This window comes from Venturia canescens, chromosome 7 (assembly GCF_019457755.1).
Source record: "Venturia canescens isolate UGA chromosome 7, ASM1945775v1, whole genome shotgun sequence".
In the NCBI taxonomy this organism is placed as follows: domain Eukaryota; kingdom Metazoa; phylum Arthropoda; class Insecta; order Hymenoptera; family Ichneumonidae; genus Venturia; species Venturia canescens.
The window spans coordinates 4,556,575-4,581,315 of NC_057427.1; the positions used below are offsets into that span (position 1 = coordinate 4,556,575).

The following is a 24,741-nucleotide window of genomic DNA, read 5'->3' on the forward strand; positions in this document are numbered from 1 at the left end:
AGGACCATGTTTTCGGGTGTTTTAGACATATATTTGCATCAAAATCTTAAGGTAGCTCGCGTGCACGAAACGATTTTCTTAAGGTCTTGAAATTTAGAGAGAGTCTCAATGAGTGGTCGAATGAGACGCGTATCAAATAAAAGAGGGTTCGTTTTATTGGTTATTAAGATAAATGTGCCTAAATATGAAGAAAAAAACACAGGGGTATGGGGACTGTGCGTAAAAAGTCGGTTATCTTTCCATATAAGGAATGAACGCTTCTTACGAAGTTTATGAAAAACGTACACAGTAACAATGAAGTATGTAATGAAATGACGCTGAAATTTGCAACGTTGGGGTCCGCAACGAAATGATGTAAAAAAAACTCTCCAACAGTTCCGGTGATTATCGAATTTCGTTTCCTGCGAAATTTGCAATTCGTTATTTTTCAAGCTGCACCGATACTTCGTGAAACCAAAAATTGGTCAATTACAAATATTTTTTCCTCCATTTCGTCGTTGAACTCCAACGTTGTAAACTTCAGCGTCGTTATAATGAAGGTCTGGGAAAAAATTCGAGACGATTGTCTCACTAGTAATAATATTACGTTAATAATTGAACAAAATTGGCCAAATAAAAAACTATAGTATTTTATCCAGGGATGAATAAAATTTTGGGTTCAGCCAGCGACGAACCCCCGTTTAATTAATGCCTTGTAATTTTATTCTCCAAAGGATAAATTTAAAAAAAGTATTTATAATTTCTAATTAATGACTCTGACATTAATTAAATGTGATTATATCCTTAACTGGGGAGTAAAAATCGATGCAATTTAGACACCAATAAAGGAGTCTTTGCAGATTTGATCTTCACAGATGAAATTTGTCTGACATTAATTCTGGAATCTGTTTTTGTTCACAACGGTCGTAAAGATTTGAGGAAATAAATTTTTTTCCCCGTCATTTTTAAAAAGTTTTTATTTCCGAGCATCTTTCGCTCAGAACGAATATTCTCATTGACGTATCGTCTCCTCCGGTATGTTTACACACGACCGAGGACTAAATTCACTTAGACGACAATGAAAAATATTTTAGTCGCGGATTAAAGATATAAATTAAGCAGTTAAAATTCCGAGGGCACTATTTAGCACCTTTTTAACGGGGCAGGTACGAGCACAATGTACTGAACAGCGTACTTAAAATGTTGAGATTTATAACAGTAACAGGTATTCGTAAAGTCGGCTAGTTTTACAGGCTCTATATAACAGACTCGGAATGGCTGCATTTAAAATTAATATTAGCCCTGAAAAGGTTCGTGCGAATCCGCGACCGGTTCATGTAATATTTTAACGGTTATTATAAAAATAAGTGTTGCGCTTAACAGATCACTACGAGTGTCTTGGTCATTATTTCGTAAAATAAAGATAGAAAAAATTCAGACTAAAATTAATCAAGTAGGAAAATATGCAAATTTTCATCACGGTTATTTGCAAAAAAATCTTTCTTTCGTAACCAAATACAAATAACAAAAACTTTTCAAATTTTCAGAACTCTCAACATACAATCTATTATTGTTTCTCCTCCTAATTACAATTCATCCCTCCGGACTACACTGTGTAACCCAACTTTAAGTTTATCCTTTCTTCCTTCCTATAATTCCCTGACACATTCGTCGTGACAGCTTTGTGCTTTGGGTTGAGTCACAATGAGAATATCCCCGAATCAAAATTATTAAGAAAGCGAACAAATCCGAAAAGCAACCTCATAAAAAGAGTATGAAAATAGTTATTTATAGCAACATATTTATCGAACCGAAGACGAGTCAAGTCTCGTATGGACCGCCATTTTTTCAATATTTATTATGAGAAGGACGGATAAAAAAGCGAGTGAGACAGGGCGCGTAGCAGCGACGAAAAAACACCTGTGCAAAGAGAAAAAGGCAAATCGTACGACGAGTGTATAATCGACTCGTTATTCCTAATCAACTCATCGTGTAGCTTTTCTCTCTTCTTAAAAAGAAATATTTCGAAAAAACTTCTCGGGAATATGATGGGAAAAAATGTTCCTGGAACAAGTGAGGGGGCAGGGGGGGGGGGAGAAGAAGGCCAAAGTGGGGGGGGGGGGGGGGAAAGGGGAAGGAAAAGTAGAAACGAATTCGTTCAATTCGTTCGCTTTGCAGAGTTACACACACACGCACGCACGCACGCACGCACGCACGCACGCACGTTCGTGTGTGTAACTCATATTACGGAGCTGCAACGTTGTATACGTTTAAGGCAGTAAAGCACATAACGGAGAGAAAGAAACGAAAGAGTAAAGCGAGAGACACGAAACGAAGCGAAGCCGCTCGGTTGGTGTATTTATAGTAAAAGTCAATAAATTCGCACTAGAACCCCTTCGCCCCTTCGTGCCGCTCTCAAGCCGCTGGCTCGTGAGGTTCTCGTGCTCACCGCGCATAACCCACCCACCAAAACGTGAGCGCATTAATATCGTTTCATCTCCCTCTTCGGCAAGCTTGTTTTTTGACTTTTCACTTTTCCTTTTCTTTCTTTTATTTATCTTCTTTCATAAGAAGCTCCGATTGATGTTCGTAGCTCTTCCGTGGGCAAAAGTTGAGCAAAAATAGTATCTCAACTCGATCGATCGCTCCGAGAGGCGTGAAAGAGGCACGGCAACACGGAGCATTCGAAGTTCGAAGCGGCAGCTCGCAGCACAGACCCTCACCGACGAATCTATGATCTCGAGGTTGGCACGAAAGGGCACGATCTACGCCACGGAATCTCTCGGATAGACCATCCGAGCTCCGAATACATCGGAGAACGAGTCTCCGCTTAGCTGACGAGAAAGAGCGAGGCTGAGAAGCCCAACCCTGCGGCTCTTTCGCTATCGGACTTCCTACGCAAACACATTGGCATGACCTGACTCAACCCTCGCTTCTTGGAAGCCGACTACTCGATGACGCATCTTCAAAGCTTTCTCGCTTTGGCACTATCGATTGAGGCGCTGCATTTTTTATCCTGCGGTCAACAATTTTTAAGAGTGAAACTTCAGAAACGTAACTGCGGACGCGTTTACTTGCTGGGATTCTTCAAATTGCTCAACGAAACGGTTTCAAAAAACTCTCCAATAACTCCACGACGCGCTGAAGTTTGCAACGCTGGAGTCAAATGAGGTTAAAAAACTCTTCAACGATTCCAGTAATTCTCCAATTTTCCGAATTCCCAATTCGCAGTTTTTCAACGCACCCCAATGATTTCGTGAAATGAAAAATGGCTCAATTGCAAATGTTGTTTTTCGTTAAATTCGTTGGACTCGAAAGTCGCGAGCTTCGGCGTGGCCAATATTTCATTTCGCGCGAAGCATCGGCGCGCAGCTTGAAAAACTGCAAGTTGTAAATTATTCGGCAGGAAACGAAATGGTAGAATAACTGGAATAACTGTTCGGGTTTTTTGACAGCGTCGCACAATTCCAGTAATTCTCTATTTTCCTTAATTTTCTTCGACTCCAACGAAATCGCAAACTTCAGGGTCGTGCGATATTTTTAGATCAGCAGTTCATACGCAAATCCTTAGTCGAAATAATCGAGAATTTAAAGCCTCCGCAAAACGGCGTGGCCCATCGGCTCGTGAGAATTTTCTTCCATAACCTGTGTGTCGAGTTGTTAATTCGGCTGATGCAAAAGCCGAGATCGATCACGCATGTCGTGGACGATACGAGGCTCGTCCGGCCCAAGAGCACACGTGCCAACGATAATAATACGCGACTATACATTCAATGGATTCTCCACAATAATTGTTATCGTAATGAGTAATTATAATAACGATAATAATAATAATAGTGAAAATTGGAGCAGAAGAAACGATAACGGAACGCGCCGCTCTGAACAACAAGAAATTCTGTGGCGCAGAGAACTCGTTTGTATCTCGAGTGGAAGGAAGTAACCTCGGAGGGTCTACTGCGACGCCATATGGCCGGTCTTCGGGTTTCTTTGAGGACGGAGGAAGTGCATCGATTCTTAAACACCCTCAGATTTTTTCTCCCGGGCTCATTCGCTTTCTCCTTTTCCAAAAACTTGAAAGAACATTTTCCCCCTGCTCCCGTATTGACGAGGGTACGCACGATGCATTTTCTGCACCGTACGAGCGGCGGGGTTTCCGGTTACGGGAGTCTCTCCGCGTAAGAAAATACGAAGGTCCCGGGGGCGAGAGAATTCACGTTTGAGGATCGCGGAGGAATCCGCTCGATGAATTCCGCACGCGAATTCGAGTGTCGCAGAGGCCACTTCTTCAGCCCGTGGCTTCGCACTTACGCGCGTATAATGTACTCCATCAATGATAATAACAATATGAGATGAGGCAAATTCGAGATGTACAGAGAGAGAGAGAAAGAGGGATGTGCGTAGACATAGACGCCGGCCGGTGACGCCCACCCGGGCGTCATTAGGCTGGAGCATACATCATCGCCTAACGTATGCCCCCCCTCCCCTCGAGGTCTCGGAGCTAACCGCTCTCGGGTTGAGTGTCAGACGCACGTTCAACCAAACACAAGAGGCAGAATTCGCGGCTTGATTTCCCGTTGAATGTTTCCGAGTAAATGGAATAAGCTACGAACGAGCATAATTTCCCGGAGCGTTAGAAGCGCGTTTCGTGGGCGATCTATCGAGGCCCTTATTTCGACTTGGACTCATATCGGGCCAGCGCCCGGCGAGTCATCCAATTCGTATTTCCATATTTCCGCACCGATTAATCTCGCGCACTCGACTCGCGGACTCCGCATGTTCGAGTTCCGTCGAGGCTGTTTGTCGCACGCAAGCATAGAAGCGCCGGGGGAGATGCTCAGCTCTGTTCGATCCCGAGGACCTCTCGGCAAGCTCTCTCCCTGCGACGGTAACACACGCCGAAGGGGATAATAGTTAGGCGAGGAGCAAATGCGGACGCGGAAGGCGAACGTGCGGAGCTCCGGCTCGCTCGGTCCATCCCTGCCGTCACAATGGGCTCTCGCCACCTCCGCGCACTATCGTGTGTCACACATGTTGCGTGTGTGCATATACGACCGCCCCTCACCCCGGCGACTATGCACGCGGCTGTGTTCCGCGGCAAACTATGCTGTCGCCGAACACCTCGCCGGCCCCGCTGTATTCGCGTATCGGCGCGTTGGGACAGAGACAATGTTCCGAAAGCGGGAGACGCGTGTTGGTGCGACGGTGAGCGAGAGCTGAAGGACGGAGCGTTGCTACTGGCTCCCCGAGTATACATGCGTCGTGTCACGAATACAAGTGTGTAATCATGGGAGAAGCATGTACACATGGGTGTCAGCTACTAATGTTAATTCCAAGCGTAGATTACCACGGGGAGAAATGGAAGGAATATTGCAGCCCGGAACACGAGATACGACAGCTCCTGCTGTTGCTGGTGCGTTGCAATATGACAGGGCTGAAAGGTCGTAACTCCGACGGGAGTTACTCCTCGGTTAATTTATTATTACTTAGCAAAATGCCTTCGCATTATTTTTCTTATCGCTTCGTCAGTTTTGAGGTGGATTCTGCCTGATGGATATTTTGGTGGTGCCTTTATTGGACGAGGCCGAAACTTGCAACGCTCGAGTCCAACGAGATGAGGGGAAAAAAATATTTTTTATTCGCGCGTTTCATTTCACGGAGTTTCGGTGCGCAAGGTGAAAAACTACGAATTGCTCGCGGCGGGGAACGATAGTTGAGAATCACTGGAATTGTTGCAAGGTTTTGTACATCGTTTCGGTGGTGCAACCTTGCAAACTTCGGCAAAGATATATATCATCACTTTAAATTAATGCCAGAGTTATTCATTCGGAATTGTAAATACATTTTTTCAACTTATCTTTCGGTCAATGAAATTACAAGCCTTTAATTAATCGGGGATCCATCACTGACCGAACCCCCGAAATTTCATTCGTCCCTCGCCAAAATACTAGTTTTTCATTCCGATTTTTTATTCGACGAAGTATCGGTGCAGCTTTTGAAAAGCTTTGGAATTGTAAATTCGTCAGGAAACGAAATTGGGGAATTGGAATAATTGGAGGCTTTTTTACATCGTATTTCGTTGGACTCCAACGTTGCAAACCTCGGGGTCGTTTTATCGCGTACGTTTTTCATAAACTTGGTAAGAAGCGTTCACTCCTCAATTTGGAAAGATAAACGATTTTTTCCCGTTCTTATGACCCTGTGTATTCGTCTTCGCATATTTAAGCACGTTTATCTAAATGACCAATAAAACGAACCCTCTAAAATTTGATACGCGTGTCAGTCGACAGCCATTTAAACTCTGTCTAAGTTTCAAGACTTTCTTAAGAAAATCGTTTCGCGCATGAACTCCCCTAAAGAAAACATCCGATGCTGGGGATCCTCTAGTAAAAATAGTGCAATCCGTTGCTAAATTTCATCACATTATCGACGCGGGGGGTTCCCCCACTACGGAAAAATCGACCGGTTCGTCTCAATGTTTCACCACGCGTCCGCAGAGTTTTTGCCGGTAGCCTGGCAATTGCAGAGTTTGAGAGCTAAAATACAAACTGTACGAGCAGCTGTGAAACAAAGCTCAAAATTTCTTGACTAAAAAAAATCTCTTCAAATTACGTTAATGTTTGAATCCGAGTGATAAATAATTCACGAATCATAAACAATCGTTTCGTCGCGGATCGGATCGCGGCTGCTCGTCTTCGGCCATTTCTTCTGCGGAACGTTCCACCGAAGGCAACGGAGCCCTCGAATCCGAGGCTCAATCTCGTCCCGATAATCCGCAGTTTCAACGTTTTACCAGCACCGATAACAGCAGAGAGAAGACGAAAAAGTACGTGCGCGAGAATCATCATGTACAAAAGAGAATAAATCGGATATGAAATGGCAACGAAAAACAATGAGTTTTCTTAAAGAGGAATGGATGGATTCGGTTGAGGAGGGAGACGGACGGAAAGTCAGGTCACCATCCCATTTATATCAATTCTATTCATTGCTGGGAGTCTCCGCGACTCAGACGCTGCACAATACCAGAGGTTCTCAATCCCCCCGGCAGTCTCGCTCGTCGAGCTCTGCTCTCGAGCCTGCAGAGGCACCGCGATGCATAAAAATCATCGGAACGATGGGTTTCGAGGGTCGAAAGTGTCGCTTCGCAACGGGCCACCCGGTATGCGGACATTCGATATTAATACATGCACATGCCCGTGCGCGTGGGAGCTTACCAGGGGTTTGTTCGCTTATTTTTCTCCTAAGCCAACAACTCGACCCGAGCGAATCCATTTAAAATGGAACGGCGCACGGAGAGCTCTCGCGGCGGAGTCGTAAATGCGGGGACAAAATATTTCTATAGAGACAGGCTTTCCGTTGAAAAAAAGCATCTCCGTACACACAATCTTTGGCTTGGACGAAAAAGATGAAGAAAAAAAAAAAGAAGGGTAAAAAGGTAAAAAAAACAAGGAGCTTTCGAGATCTTGCGACGAGCCCTCGAGGTCAACTGGTTGCCGTCTGGAAGCGAATGAAATTTCACCAGTGCTCGAGAGAAGCGGATACGGCCGGGGAGAACGCGAACCGGAAGTGGCTGGAGTAGCCTCCCCGTGGGCACTCATCAAAAACTGGTTTCACCGCAGACTCGCTCGCCGGAGAGTTTGAAAACGGAGGGGAAAAAAGGAACCGAAGACAATGCAGTCTACGGGTCATTTCTCCTTTCTGCAAGGCACGATAAAAAGATAAGAAGTAATTGGCCGATTTCCGGCGGCTCCGAGCCCCTGAGAAAATCACTCGACGCTCCTCCGCCGCGTTGATCCTCATGCGCGAGCTTCCCCCTGGAAAATCATTTTTTGGACTAGACCGAGGAAAGAAATGTGAACGAGGCACGAGCGCGAGTCAGCACCGGTGCGGAAACACTTTTTGGAAAAGGAGCCGCCGGGCTACCTGCCAGCGGGCAAACGGCCAAGGAGCTTCGATGCACCACGCCGCGAGGGTAGCGCTCTTTCTCCCTTTCTCGGATGGAATAAAACAAACGAGAGGGAATGAACAATAAATAAAATCCCGCATTCGATCACCGCGTCGGAGAGCAACGCGAAATTTGACAGAAGAAATTCTGCGCGCGTCGTGAATTTACGAGGCCCAAGTTTGCGACGCCGGAGTTCGAAGATACGAGCGGAAAAAATTGTTGTTATTCGACCACTTTCTATTTCACCGAGTCTCGGTGCAGCTTGACAAACCGAAGATTGCAAATTCGGCGGGAAATTGCAGAGTCACTGGTTCGCGGCGTTCGAGTCCGACGAAATTACCGAAAAAAGTCATTTCCGTTGACCATTTTTTATTTCACCGAGTCTCGGTGCAGCTTAAAAAACTGAAAATTCCAAATCCAACGTTAAACAGCAGGAAACGAAATTGGAGATCTCGTTTCCCATTTGCCGAGTACCAAAATCCGGAAGCTCGTCAAAAATGAAAAGTGCTTGCAAATTCGGAGTCCGAGGACTCGATAAACTCAATGAGAACCACTGGAGCCCACACTCCATAAGCCAGGAAGAGGATCTCTCTACAGACGGGTCGTCTCTGTACCGAAATAATGTATAGTGCGTAGAGTGGCTCGTGTGAACGCGTGGTGCTATAGCCTTTTCATCTCGCTATGCTTCCCTCTCCGTCGCTCTTTTTCTACCGTTGCTTTTCTCATCCCCCGTTCCTCGCTCCGCCCCCCGCCCTTCTTGACTCTCGCCGTCTCTCCGCTGCTCGCAGGCTACGCGGATAACAATGGTGTGCAAAGGAGATTAACAAACGGAATAAGCCAACGCATAATCGCATTATTTCTGGCTAAGCCGCATTTAAATTAGATATAAATTCCATTTTCCGAAACAATGATGAGTGAGAGAAATTGCGAAATGGGAGGAGAGCGTTGACAAATTATCGCGCTCTTTATCTCGACTTTTTTTCATCCCGCTTTCCGGCGCGCTTCCCGTCTCGAGATTTTTCAAAGCGCATTTTCCTTAGCGCGATGACGTTTCTCACGGTTTCACGTGGTCACGTGGCCATTGTTTCTCGGGGTGGTAACGGTGCGATCGAAATTCAGCGGAAAAAACCAGCGATGAAAGAAAAAGTAAACGAAAACACCGAACCGAGCTTATTTACCTGAGCAGCACCGCCGACGATGGACTGGTAAGCCGACTGGAAGACGCTACCGAGCTGCGTCAGTCCTTCGTCTTCCATCTGGAACATTATTTCTGTTCCGGGCGATCCATTGTTGTTTAAATTATTGTTATTTCCCATCAATTTTTCAGTGTTGCCGACATCGCGGAGTATCGTATTGGACTGCATTATCTGGGAGGCTTTTGATGCGCGAGACTCGACGCTGCCCCGCGCAAACGCTTACGAATATAAATGCTTTTGCGGTTGTTTTGAAAAATCACTGTATCACTGAGGCGAAGGCGATTTTGGTGGCGGGGAATGGAGACTCTGCATTCGAAGAGCCTAATAATCCAAACATCAAATATCCCCCGACCAAATTGATTCGCACTCGTCGCGCATCATTTTCGTAACAATCGATGATTCTTCGTATTCAATTGTCGGATATTTTTTCACTTTTTTCAGAGATACACGGCTCCGTAAAGTTGCCAGTCGTTCGAAGAGGGCACATCGAGGATCGTTTCATTGATTCGGGATCGAAATCTCATCACAGACACATTTTATTTCACTGTGCACGACTCGTTGAAAAGTAACTTTGAAAGAACTTAAATGCACTCGTGTTCGGGGCTCTCGATCGATAAAACAGAGAGCGATAAACAGAGAATGAGGAGGAAACGAGATTGGTGGAATATGTCACGAAAGGCGGACTCCCATTTTCGTATTTTTTTCAATAAATATTATCAGACTCGGTCTCGCGTCTCGAGCTACTCGTCGGCGGCTACGATTTTTACATTCCGTAGGGGGACGCGCGAGAGAACAAAAGCAAACACGCTCGAGCGAGGGGGTCGGGCAATAAATACGATTTTTTCAACTTGGTAAGAACGAGGGAAGGCGAGCGCGCGAGGCCCCGGTGTTAGATCGTGCAAAACATCGAGTTTGTGTCAGCTACTTGCACACACGCGTGTCAACGGACATCCGGTCGAATGCACCAACATTTTAGTTTATCCGGTCGAAGGCGGGGCTTGTCGCGATCTCAAAGTACGTGGACACTGTCTGATTTTCTTCGCACCCAAAGGGACGACACAAATACAAAGGAAAATCGTATTAAATCACTGGCCAACGATATTCGCGAATAGAATGTTTATGAAATGACTCTCCGAACGAGCCATAAATCACTGAGCAGCTTAAACTTCCGTTCCCTACGGCGTCGGCATTAGAATATATCCGTAAACATAAACAAACCGAGCACGAAAGAATCACGTTGTTGTAAAAGAAAATAAAAGAAAGGAAAGGACGTTGCGGCGCTGATGTATCCGACCAGCACAAGATTCGCGACGCGACTGACGCTCATTGGGGGGAAGCAACTCGACTACCCCGACCTCTGCCGCGCTCGCGCACGCTCTCTCTCTCTCTCTCTCTCTCTCCCTCGTTCCCTCTCCTGCGCCGATCGAGCGGCTCCCCTCACGAGTTCCCCCACCACGAGAGTTCCCGACTCGCGCGCTCCTCGCTCACTTTTCTCAACATTTTCGCCTCCGTCGAGCGCCTATACTCGCCGTTGTGTTACAACGCGAGCGGGAAAGCAACCCCTAAGCCGAAAGGAGTCGTTTTTTTCGATGCTCGTGCGAGGGGAGCGCGGCGCAGGGGGAGTACGAGACGGAGAAGATGCGCGGAGGGAGAGCTTTTGCAGCGAGACTGAAGCGGCCGAGCTAGCCGGTGTGTGTCATATGTTTATACGGCAGAACGTACGGGGGCCCGGAGCGCGAGTTAGAAAGAGAGCCGAGCATCGCGAGGCCCCATGAGCCTCCTAGGTTCGTGACCGCCATGCTCTCGCCTCTCCCTCTTTGCTCGCCCGTTCCTCGTTCGCTCCCTCACTCGCTGGACAAAACGCGAGCGATCTCTCGCCTTTCCGCTACCATCCTAAAAACATTGGCCCACTTGTTGAGCTCGAACCAACCGAGAATTCGTTATAACGCCAATAATCTCTCGTTTATTTCTCTCTCGCTTTCACATCACCCTCGAGTCAATCCACGCTCCCGATTCGAACACGTGCGACCTTTTATTATATTTTTTCCTCAATATCAATTCATCGATCTCGTAAGCACAGAACTCCTCGTGATAACGAGCCAATCTTTGAGTGAGCAAAACTTCGAGATTATCACTATGGCGGAGATAACGAGATGGACTCGATTTTATGAATGTTACCATTCCAACAAAGCGAGCAAACACCAAAAATACTTTCACACATCATTCGTGTGTATGAACACACGAAAAATTGACGATAAATACTTCGGTTCCACCCGAGTCCGAGATGCTTTATGATTACGCAGGACTATAAATGTTACAGAAAAGTGTCAAGTGTCAAACCGGTCGGCCCGGTACCACTGTCGCGAATTCTTCTCCCCTCGATTTCGATATTCTACGTAATATTCGTCTCATTTTTCTTTGCATACAACTCTCATGGGAGAGTAGTTACCGTTCATGTAATTTCGCTCGTGGAAAAATATGTTTTGGCTTCCGGAACGTGCGAAATTCAACTAACACGTGCTCGCAGTTCCTGCTCGACGGCTCGCGGCAGTTCTGCGAGGTTTTAAAAGTTTCCTTCCACCGGATATCGCTAAAATTATTACGAAAGACAAAGAGAAATTCTTTCAGGAATAACAAGCTAAAAACGAGGTTTTCAGTTTGTGGGGAAATCGTGGCTTCTCAGCTCCCTTTCTCGGGCCGGTGGAACTCGATTTGACAACGTCGCTTTTCGTTTATCTGCTCACGCGTCTATGTGCGTGCGTCTCAAGTGGCGAATGTAGCGTTGACATTTGACAGCTCGTCAGCTGTGACCGAGCTACTGTAAAATCTCTAGCAAGAATCCGAAAATCTGGTACGAATTGTCACGACTTTTCAGTTTGTCATTTGCACAAAAGGTGCGGCGGAAGCGTGGCTAGTAAATCCGGCAGGGTTGCTATCTACGTTTAGTTCAAATCGATCACGAATACTCTGCATTATTCAAGTGTGTATACATTAGGCATAGATTTATCGAGCGAAGTGCGCGAATGGGTGTTTTACGAAATGAAAAACGAAATACGACCAATTCCCGGTCTCTTGTTCTCGTTCGTTCGACACAAATTTTATCGTTTCCCCATTTTTCAATAGAATTTCGGAATCCTTCGTGGCAAAACATAGTCAAATATCTTCGAAAATTCAAAAACTTTGTTTTTAGAATCTTTTACTCACGTCGGTGCGGAGATTCATTTTTTGTTGCAGAAAGTGGACCGGTGTTCGCGAAACGACGCTGACGCGCGAGCCCCCTGCCGGCAGCCCTCTAGCGGAACTTAACCACGTCAGAACTCGAGCTAAGAAACACGACATTTAAAGGGCTGCGGACAGAGCGCTCTGGCGTCGAAGTAGCGCTGCCCTTGCGCCTACGATGCTTCATATCTTTTTATTCTTCTCGGTAATTTTACCAGGGGTGTAAAAAAAATTAAATTTGAAACACAAATCTTTGATTCTCTGCGAGGTCCAAAATTTGTTGCACAATGAAAAGTACTTGGAGCGACATTCACTATAAAATTTACTTGACGCGCTCGACTGCGGGGACGAGCTAACGAAACAAAATTCATTCCTGTAAACAGGGTGTCTAATTTTGACCAGAACAGAAATTTCATGACTTTTAAGGCTTTTTAAGTCAAGGAACAGGAATTTTTCATGACTTTTCTTATGGTTCTGATACTTTTTATTCATCTTTTAATTATAAAAAAATTCAATAAAAAAATTATCAAAAAATAACAAAGAAATGATATTTTATTTTGAGATAAAGAATCTTTTTTTTCTTACAAACTATTCATTCGATATTCGTTTTTATATCGATGATGAGTATTGACGAACCAGACATTGTCGCCACCCCGCGAATTTTGAAATCATGTTGGAGAAAACCAAAAAATCGACAATGACAATGAGCGTTGCAGAGATCTTAAAAAATCAGGTTGTTTGGTAATTTTTCATGACATTTAATGATTTTTTCAGGTCCGAGTGTAATTTCATGACATTTAAGAATTTTCATGACTTTTCTGGTCGTTAGACACCCTGTGTAAGGCACTACAAAATTTTTAATATTTTGCGGAATTCTTAGTTTTGTAAATATTGCTGATAATAAAATTTATGGTATACGTGTACTAAAATTTACGAAACGTTTAGTAAATTTTATCGTGCACCACGGTTAAATGTCTTTGCCCTAATGTACGCGTCGATCACTCGCTTCCGAATTCCGTAGGACACTAAATCAGTGATTTGCACACTTCAACGAGGGGCTGAGCAGATAAAAACAATGGGGAAACAGGCCGATGTAGCGACAACGTAGCCCTGCCTGAAATTTTGACAGTGCTGCGTAGTAAAATCACCGAGACGCTTGTCTAATATTTCGAAATAAATATTGAAATTATTTTCGAAAGTACGGCACCTTTTATCGTGACTGCACGACGATTTTTCAAATTTATTTCTCTCCCATTCTTGAATGTTGAGTGGAACTGATTCTTGCTGAAATTTTCACAAAAAATTTTGAACATGTCATCTCGAAAGCTTTGAAGAACTCGGTGATTTGACGAGGCGGTGTAAAAGATTCGCGAATTCGCTGATTAATAAATATTGCGTGTCGAATCTAAGGCTAAAAATCTGGAGGAAAATGAATCGTGCCATTATCGCCCAATGAAATTTATTGGAAATGAAATTTGAGCGATAATACTGACTCGACTTGAACGAAAAGTGAAATATTTGTGCTACCACATTGAGTTTGGACATCTCAATTGGTTGAAAATTTCTGAGGCTCCGAACGAGCGAATACGTCTGTGAAAATTTTGGATTTTTCTAGTTTTGGAGTTGTGTACAGAGCAAACAGAGACGAGCGAACGGATCAACGGTTTCTTGAGATTACAACGACGTCGCCACCGGGGAAAAAATCGTTGTACGAAATCGATACTTTCTATAACATGCAAAATAAGGAGGAAACGAGAAGAAACGCGTAGTAAATACTTGGACGAAGCGGCGAAGGCGGCGAGGGGAGTTCGCCGTTCGTTATCGGGCAACTTACAAATAATTAGGTAACCTCGCGTGGCCAACTGTGTAAACTTGAAAAATTCTTGTGACGATTCTCAAAGGTAGCGTTTTAGTGAACGATACTGATCGGCTTAGTCACTATCGAATTGTCTGCGTTAGATCGACTATTTCTTGTTATATTCTGCTGCGTAACTTTCCTTACCGAACGGTCTTGAAAAATCAATTTGGAGCCCAAAATCGATGGACATTCGTCCAGTTTTTCGGTCGAATATTTTCCGAAGTAACGATCCGGAGAAAAATGAAATACGAGCCCGCAAGCAGACCGAAGCAACGCGTCGCGTTAAAGATTAAGGACTCGTAACAGTGAGTCGAGTCATGGAAATTAATTCGCTCCTTTTTACCTTTCCTTCATCAACGGTATTCGTATTTTCAGACGCATCCGGATATGCCAACTATTGAAAAACAGTTTTCAACCAACGGCAGCAAGTGACGCCACGTTTTAGTTAACAATAGTTTCTTGTCCGTAACAAGTTACGGACAAGAGACTTAAAAAAACTTTTTTTTCATCTCCACAGACCGATCCAACCCACCGAGATGGCGACCGTGTTAAAATATCGTAAGAATTCCTGTCCAAAAAGTCGTTCGCAAGAGAGAAAAAAAAGAAGATTATTTAATTTCCCGTAACAAAGCTGTTCTCCCCCCTTTCACCTCTTTTCTTTCCTATGCCAAACACACACACACACACACACACACACAGTTGACTGATTTCTCCGAGAATGTGGTCGGAGGTCGGGCTAATACTCGGACGGAAACTCGAGCGTGCGAGATATAACAGCACAAGATAGGGTGAGCGGCAAAACGCAGAGACAGAGCCGAAGATCCTACGCCGTCTTTTTTACGGGAGCAAAGAGGCTGAGTTGGTTCTTCCAAGGCGTAGATGAGAAGAGTGAGCGGGTGGGTTGTTTTATCCATCGGCTGAGAGCGAGCAAGAGAGCGAGAGAGAGAGAGAGAGAGAGAGAGAGAAAGGAAAAGAGAGACGAATAGGTAAAAGCCCCGGCTAACTGGCGTGAGGCTACGCCAAGAGGAATGAGGAACCTACTCGGCGGTCGCAGCCTCTGGAACACATTAACTGCAGAGCGGTTGGGACGGCTGTAGGGAGACTGGGGTTGCGCGGACCGCTCGCTTTCTCGTTTTCCTACCCCACTGGCGTAAGTACACAAAACTGAAAACGCTCGGTGAATTACCCGAACGATTAGCCTCCACTGAATCCTCGCTGGCGCCTGCCCCAAGTTGGCTCGCACCGATCTCGTCGCTCCTGGCATTATTTCCGGGCAACAAGACACTCTCGAGCGGTGTAGATTGCTGCAAAGTGCCCAAATTATACAACAAATAATGGAATCACAGCCCGGAATCGGAATGACAAAGGAACTCTTTCAATGATCCGTAACAACGAGACTTTCCCGAGGATATATTGATCGTAAAAAGTAAGGGAACGTTGCCTCGTACCAAGGACTCTTGGAATAAGTCGAAAAAGTATGTACTTGATTCATTAAAAACGACGTTTTGTCCCCTAAATTATTTATTTTATCTCATTAAACAAGAATACTCGCTGAATCGATGGCTCCACTCAAAAGCAACGCTGCTCCAAACAGCCCTACTCTCAAGTTTGCAAAATCAATGCAATATTTCCCCTCTCTTGTCATTAATAATCCGTGTTATCCGCCTCAACGCGTTGAGGAGCAGAGACTCTATTCGTGGATAAAATAAAAATCTTCAGAGTGGAAATGTTATCGAGCAGATTTATAAAAGTCGAGTTATTTTGCGGCAAGTCAAATGTTCTACTCTCAGTAAATGTATTCAACAACAGTTCTCCTCCAAATGTATGTTTAAGGAACGGAGTTTTTATCGAGTAGAGCTGTCACGAGGATAGTCATAAATGGCTGCTATACTTGACAACTTTATCGGTAGCCATTCTCGGTAACTCCGCTCCTTAATAAATGCGCATCTACGCAGAGAAGAACGTCTAACCTCCTTAACACATCTATTCCGGTGTGATACTTAATCCCCAATATCTTTACTCATGATTTCAGAACATGGAGGTCGAGTTGTTATGAATTTCGGAGTAAAGATTTTAGAAGCAGTTTTTTTCGAGTGGAGGCGCGATAAGAGGATGGTTTTTATTCTGCCGATTCGATCATTTGGTCAACCGACAAAAGGGTACGTGGATATTAAGGGCGGGGTAACGTCTATTCGGTGGAAAAAAGGCCGAATTTTAAGAATTTTTTAAACGCTACAAGCTTATTTGTAATTAATAATAATTTTATTGATTGTGGCATCACGTTACGATGCGAAGAAAATATTTGCGGAATTTTTGAAACCCGAAGACCAATAATCAACTCGACGGTAGGAAATTTAATTTTTTTTTTCAATTTTTTGCGTTTTTCGTGACACTTGGAAGTGAAAACACTGATTTTCGCCTAAAAAATGAGCTCATTTGTTACCGTAGATTTAATAATTATGAAAAATTGGGAAAAAGCTCTCGCGGACACCTGGTCAATTGTGTGGGGGGAAGCAACATGCCAATTTTCGAAAGAATCAGTCGAGTACGTTTCGATTTACACTGTTCACCGGTCGAAAACTTTTTTCCAAAGTGCTTCTGTCACCATCGAGTCAACGATTGATATCAGAGTTTGAAAAATTCAGGAAATCTTGTTCACACATTGTGCTATGCGACGGCACAATCAATAAAACAGATTTTCATTATCTGCAGCATCTAAAAAAAAGTCTTGAAATATTTTTCACCGAATTCTCATTACCCCGGCCTCAATAATGACTCTTTAGCATTCCCGTTAATTTTCCAAACGTCCAGTTTCGATCGGCCCCACGATCGGGCTCTTAGGGACAATGTAGCAATGCGTAAGATACTCGATTATGGCTATCCGGATACGAGGCATGCCTTTCGTATCCATTTCAGGGTGATCCTCTCCTTATCTCGTTACGATTCAGCCGGGGCTGTGAAAGATTTTTTGCGAGGGAACGAACGCAACAAGACACAGCGGTACGTACGGAGACACAATCAGTCGTGGTGCTGTGAGAAGGAGATTTGAACAAACGTGGAGCGAGCAGCGTACATGCTTTGTATGTAAACGGAGAGGGCGATCGCGGTGTTCGCCGTACAGTTTGTTCAATCCGCGAAGCACGCTCCGCGGCTCGCTCAGCTCAGACTCTTGTCCCGATAAGTCGAGGCGAATGATCGAGATTCGTTACCGCGCTCTATATTTGGACGAATTGCAGCAGCTCGACAATGCTCGTTGTCCAGCAGCCTGGAGAGACAATCTCTAGAGATTCCTCGCGCATTCTCATATGCGAGCTTCAGAGATACCACTTTTCTATGCTCTTTTTCCCCTCGTTTTTTATTCACCTTACCGGATTGCACTTTTATTCGAGTAAAAATCATGATTCACGTATGTGCAGTTGCCGTTTACCGTTACGAGACTCCCGGCTCGGGCCAGTCATGCGACTCCATTCGAGAAATCACAACAACGATTAAGGAAGTTCACGCGAATCTAATGAGAATCGAAAATTCCAACTTTTACAGTTTAAATTTCGAAGGATTCTAAAAATATACGGCGTGCTTCTATTCCCGGAATTATTATGGGATCTACCGTCCAGTTGTCGAGAAAAAAATTAACGAAAATCGCATTTTTTTAAGGGTTATACACAGGCCGACACGGGCTTTTGTGGCAGGCACACTTCCTGTACGATTTCATAGGATCCTCCCAACTTTTAAGAGCCAAAAACGATAATAAGAAAATGTACTGTTTTCAGATAACAGCGATGTCTTGAGGAAATCTTGTAACCGGTGAAAATCACTTGGGAATGAAAAAAAAAAAAAAAAAAAAAAAAACACTTGATTGAGGTCAACGAGTAAATAGCGACACAAACGGTGGAAGGTTTGACAACACCATGAGCCAGCTGATTTAAAGCACAGATACGCATACGCATATAAACAGAAAATTCCCGTTGTCACATTTTGCTTGACTACTTTACTGCGAAAGTATTTAAGCCGCTGTCACCGTATTAAAAATTGATAAATCTCAGAAAATAAATTACACATTATTTTAATAATTGCGAGAATAAATTTCACGTAACGCGCGATCTTCGTTAAGGATCACCACTGGCGAATTAATAATAACGATCGAGCCGAAGATTTTTGTAAAATAAAAAAATTGTTCTTTGACAAAAATTCCACAAAATCGCATCGTTCATACTCGAAACGACGAATTTTTCGGCTCCCGATCTCGAAGGATGTTTCAGCCTCGAGGAATCCTGACATCCTTCGAGCTAATTGCCGATATCGTACGTCACGAATCAACCAGCCGATTAGTTTCTGCCCTGACATGTGTGATTTTGATATGCTGTAGCCTATGAGACGCAATAACCCGAGGGAAGTTGACAACTGAAATTTAAGTAGAGAGGGTGGATCCACCGATGGCGACGCCAATGCGCGCGGCACCGAGCGAGGGACGTGAGAAATCTCGAAGGGTGAAGGGTACGGTAGTAGGGCAGTTACGGGCGGAAACACTGAAGGGATGGTTAGGGTGAGATTTAATGCCACCCTACGCGGCTCGTATACAATCTTTTTATTTTTTCTCTTTTTTCTTTTCGATGATCGTAACGAAAGAAGGGAAATCGAGGGAGAGGACGGAATTCTCGGATTGCAATGCAGTTATCAAAATAATTTTGTGTGGGGATGTAAAAAACGAAAAATATTCGTTCCCACTTGATCTGCGTGCCGAGGTTTAATTTATTTTCCTCAAGAGGCAAGTATTCCGAGGAAAAAACTTGGTTTTTTCGACCAAGCCGCGGCGTTTCTTTTTTCCTCGTTATCTGTGGCCGTCTGGAGAACGTAACCATAACATTTCGAGACAACTGGGAAGAAAGGCCGGAGTCGAGCCCTTAAGAAGGGCGGTAGCCGCCGGTCGTATTCGGAAAAATGTAAAAGGAGAGGCAAAGTCAAGTAAACTCGCTCTCGTTTTCCTTCGCCCTCGCTCCACGGCTCGTCGCCTCTCGAAACTATTCGAGAAAAAGATCCCTCGTCATCGTCGCTCGCTTTCAGCTCGAGAACTTCGGGCGGAACTTGAAAATCATTCGACCATATGCTACGATGAGATCCTAGAGATTTGGATACTCAGCCCCACGTTTAGCTCACTTTCGTCGTGGAAGATTGATGGAAATGAGTTATCAGTCTATTTATATCAAAGTCTCTCTCTCTCTCTCTCTCTCTCTCTCTCTCTCTCTCTCTCTCTCTCTCGCCAAGTCTCTTGTGCGCGTAGAGAATTAGACGGTGTAAGCCGCGATGTAACGGAGCCCGATATTTACTCTTGGTCGGCATGGGCCACCACGGTTAGCACACACGCATACAGGGCTACAGCGAAGCACGTCAGTGGCATACACTATCGCGTTGCTCTCCGCGCAGGGACGTGATGAATTTCGAGAGCTTTGGAGTTGTTGTTCCAGGGAGGCAAACTTCGCAGGAACAAAATATACACTTGGCTCCGCAGAGGAGTCTCTGCCAGAAGATTTGTCGTGACTCTTGCGGATCGCGCGTTGCTCTCTTCAAAGTAGTTCGGCCCTTCGATTAAGTGCGGTGAAGCACTTTTTTGGGGCAAACGATAGTTCAAATGACGAAATCAAAATAATCAGAATTTGAGCAAATTTGGTGATAACATTCTTTGGCATCAAGGATACAAATACAATTTTTTTACAATTTTTTTACCACATGGATATCGAATAATTGAGCGTTAAATCCAAGGTCTTATGCACGAAATTTATAACTGTATATGTGTAAACTGTGTGCTTATACACGTGAACTTTAGTGTTCGATTACTCGAGAGCTATGTGCTAGGAAAATCTAAAAAAATGTATATTCTCTTATATATTTTTAAAGAATACATTTACCAAATTTCATTCTTATCATTTGAAATTCTTAAATCGTCGCGATCCACCCTCCTTAAGGAGGGTGCCCACATTCGTCAAAATGATAAGAAATTGATGAAATTTGGTGATAATGTTCGTCAGCATCAAGTGCGAAGACACAATTTTTTTATGCACGTGAACTTTAGTGATCAATTACTCGATAACTGTACATGAGAAAAATCTTAAAAAATTTGTATTCTCAAATTTGGCACTAAAGAATATGTTCACCAAATTTGATTAAATTCTTATGATTTTGAAATTTTTAATGTATTTAACATGGTTTAGCATGGCAACATCGTATCGTCGCGATCCACCCTCCTTAAGGTCGCCTGATAACGATGAGCACGGTTCCGGGGCCTCTAGAGGGCAGAATTTTCAATCTGTTCATTTACAACTTTGAGTTATTGACATGGGAGAACTCGCAATAATATTAATTGAGAAAAATTTGTACGGTATTCGAGCTTCGGAAGAGTTTATGTCGCGAAGAAAATTCATCACAGATTCCGTTCCTTTAAAAAAACATTACCTTACGGGGCTTTTAAGAAAGAAAACATGAAGAAACTTGAGTTTTTGACGTTTCGAGAGCGAATGTCAGCTGATTGAAGTTCAGGCAAATTCGGGAATCGCGCGGGAATTTCATCAAATTTGTTTTTGCGCCTGACTCGAACGTGCTTTCATTCGTCCAGTAGCTTCGCCTTTTTCAAATGAATTGACCATTCCTTTTCCTCGGTGCCATTACACCGATGTAAACTTTCTTTCGGACGATAAAAAGGTTCCCTAGATTATGTGTATTTCAAGTGTCACCGGTACCGATTCGATCATTAACTAGTCAATTTGAGGTATAAATTTGACCTTTTATGATATTTTTAAAACATTTTATTACATTATTGCGATAAAAATATTGTCAATGTAAATGTTCAATAGTTTTATTAATAATTTAGACTTAAAATGAATCAACATAAAGTAGTTGCAAACTCGACTAGTCGTAGAACGGCCGAAGGACATTAAAAAAGCATAATTTCGTTGACACTCGTAACTCCCTTTTCTAACGTGCAAAAAAGGTAATAGGGGCTGATGAAGCTGCGAAAAAATGATGCTCGCCAAGAGAGCTTAACGCTTTGCGGGTGTGTGGGAACGTTTATGATTCAGGCACGATGTAAACGAGATTGGTCAACGCGTAAGGTGGACCAGGGGAGCACGCAGGGACTAGCAACGAATATGGATTTATCCAAGCGTATATATTTATCCAGCGCGCGTGTGTGTCGCTTCTCAGTGTGGGAGAGCTAACCGAGCGAGACACGTTAAAACAAACAGGAAAGCCAGTTCCTGGGGTGGAAAATAAGAGTGGTGGTTGGCAGGGAGAAACAGAGGGTCGAATGCGTATATAGTCAACACGAATTTTACGATCTAGTTGCCGGCGTGCCAAGTTCGGCTCTCGCCCCCTCGAACAGATCCACTACACGCACTCGTGCATAATACACTCGAATTCGCCGGAGGGACGAGACCGAACGGAGCGGGATGGAAGCGCCGTAAGTACAAAACGCGTGTGTGCGTCGGTTCGCGTCTCCGCGCATACGATTTTCCTACGCACGCTCCTCTCACTTTCTCCGCAGTCGCGCACTCTCCACCCGGATTTCACTAAGTTTTATGGAGCCACATTGATATCCATAACACGCCGCGGGGACACTTCCCCATTTGTTAGACCATTAAGGCTTATATAACTGAAATTTACTTCTCCTTATCGATCCAAAGACAAAATGTGAATTCGTAAGTGTCTATTTCGCTTGTATATTTCAATGCCCGGAAAATGTACGATCCATTTGTAGGATGCAGCAGGTCCCCTCGCCTCAACAAAAATTCACAGTTGTCTCCACGAGCTAGCTCACTTTACGTTCGCCGTTTCGGAACGATTGCAAGGATACGCGACGCGCGCGAGAATGACGTTTGTGCAAAAGCTTCGATAAACGTCGTTGTCGAGACCTGGCTGACCGGGGTGTGCAAGGGATGTGGGGAAATTTACGTAAAATCATAAAGATCGTTTACTTCGTGGACTCGCACAACTTGAAAAATAAGTGGACTAATTCGAGATAGAGTGCACCGAGCCGGAAGTTTTTTTCATCAGAATAAACTGTTTTTACGAAGGTATTAAAGGTGCTGCACCGCTAATAGTCCGAGTGCTCTCGAGGAAGCTTAATATGTTGATGCGGGTTCGGTGGTTCACCAGCGTATCGTTAATGCGCCATAAAAGGTTTTACGATTCTCAAGTGTACATAGCCCGGTGCCACGTGACCTTGCACCAGGCCGAGCAAGAATAGGCCAACAGAAAGGACGAAGCGAAATAATGAGTAAAAAGGATGAGGATCGAGGGCAGTTCGAAGGGGTATCGGATGAGCGACGGACACCGGATTAATTCTATTCCGAATGCTGGGATGAGAGGCGAGGGTGAGATTTTAAGTTACGAGCATTGCGATCGCCCGAACCCACCCCTCAAACCCGTCCAAAGAAAATCATTAGCCCGTGGAAATTCAATGATCCGTAGGATTCGCCGTATGGACCAGTTTCACCGGATCCCCGATCTCTCACGCTCGGAGCTATCGGTATCAGGCGAAGGAGAAGAGACATAATATGCGGCGGCAAAACGACCTCGGTTGTTAAGCAGGGGGAGGGGGCATGTGTGTTTTCTCTCTTCCGTCTCGAGAGCCACTCGGGAAAGAGCGTGCGAGCGCACTTTCCGGGGGTCTCATATCCCCGAAAACGTATCAGCCACTATTTAAGGAGGGTGCTGGATCACGATATCAAAATAATCAGAATTTTATTTAATTTCGTGGTAACATTCTTTGGCATCGAGTATACGAATACAATTTTTTTCTCATTTTTTTACCACATATGGTTTTCGAATAATTGAGCGTTAAATCCAAGTTCTCGTGCACGAGATGTACAACTGTATATGTGTAAGCTCTATGCTTATGCACGTGAACTTTGGGGTTCAATTACTCGAGAGCTACGTGACAGAAAAATCTAAAAAAATTTATATCGTCTTATATACTTTTAAGGAGTTTCGGTACAGGCGATACAATGTTGCCATGCTAAACCATGCTAAAAACATAAAAAATTTCAAAAAGTTTAGAATTTTATAAAATTTGGTGAACATATTCTTTAGTGCCAAATTTGACAATACAAATTTTTTAAGATTTTTCTTCTACACAGTTATCGAGTAATTGATCACTAAAGTTTACGTGTATAAGCATAGCGTTTATATATAGGCATACATTCCGGGCATAAGAAATCTGCTTTAATGCGTAATTACTCGATAACTAAGTAGAAGAAAATTTTGAAAAAATTTGTGTTTTCGCACTTGACGTTGAAAAACATTATCACCAAATTTGATCAATTTCTTAATATTTTGACTTCTGTACCGAAACTCCTTAAAGAATACCTTTACCAAATTTTATTAAATTCTTATAATTTTGAAATTCTTCATATTTTTAACACGCTTTAGCATGGCAACATTGTACACGGACTTTTACAGCAAAAATTACTATGTTTTTATAGTAACGTCGAACCACATCGACATAATAATAATCGCTACAGAGCGCGTCAAATAATGCAAAAGTTTGGGGAGCCATTACCACAATTGATAGTAAATAACGCGCTGTACTGTATCAAAAATGAAGACCGAGCGAATTTTGATAAAAAAACATAGTAAACAATGAAATGATTTGATGAAAATTTAGGAGATAACACAGCAGTCGTTTCTCTGTGCTACACGAAAAACAGCATAGTTTCGTGTTTTCCCTTTTACCGCACTGAATTCAGCTCAATAACATAGCAAAATTCATGCGGCCACCAATTATGCGAGGCGTTGCTCCGCATGAACATGAAAATTAACCAGTGGCACATAGTAAAATTTCAAGCAACTTGTCCACTCGAACTCACCAATTTTTAACATTTCGCCAAAGACACGAGTCACATTCGGATACCGATACATCGATCGATGTAAGAACGTCGCAGCCTAAATTTAGCCTGTCGTACAGACGAAAATTTCGGCATAAAAATGACTACGCACTTTGGTGAAATGTAATGGAACGTCGATATAGAACAGCGCTGCTACAAAACATGGCAAATTTTTCAGCAAATTCATCCGAAATATTCGTATAAAAGTCTCTCCGCGTATCGTCGCGATCCACCCTCCTCTCTCGCTGCGCGGATCTCGCAATAATACGCTGCATCCGAGGTAAACAACCGGGAGGCCGAGCCCCTCCGCATTTCATCCTCGCAGCTACTATTTTTGCTCCGCCATTGAAAAGCCTTCGAAGCGATCAGCCCCAACCGCCCCGTATCGATGATCGTTATTAGCTGTAGTTACATGCACAGACTGCACGATACGCTATCACCGCGGACGCTATAACACCGATCCAATTATACTATCGACATTCCGATAGTCCCAATGCACCAGCAGCCGTACATAATTTATCCCGCTAATCCAGGGGGTGCTCGTGTTCTTGTTCACCATTTGGTCAGCCCTTCTGACCCTACGCGCTCGTATCAGTCCTCCGACACCGTATCCATTGTTCTCAGATATATCCTCCCCCGGCCCCCCCCCCCGCTTCCCGGTGCTATCTCTAA

At 44.0% G+C, this 24,741-nt stretch overlaps 1 protein-coding gene across 15 annotated transcripts in view; it reads right to left on the reverse strand.

Moving 5' to 3' along the window:
• Positions 1 to 24,741, reverse strand: part of da (daughterless) — an 85,942-nt gene that overhangs the window by 40,399 nt on the left and 20,802 nt on the right. The window contains exon 1 of one of the 15 annotated variants that reach the window (XM_043425226.1): positions 9,100 to 10,418. The exons of 13 other annotated variants lie outside the window; for them this stretch is intronic. In XM_043425226.1, the coding sequence (XP_043281161.1) occupies positions 9,100 to 9,285 (186 nt within the window). In that variant the 5' untranslated portion in view covers positions 9,286 to 10,418. Of the gene's footprint in view, positions 1 to 9,099; positions 10,419 to 24,741 lie in introns of those variants that run through there. One more of the 15 variants, XM_043425228.1, reaches the window with a different exon arrangement.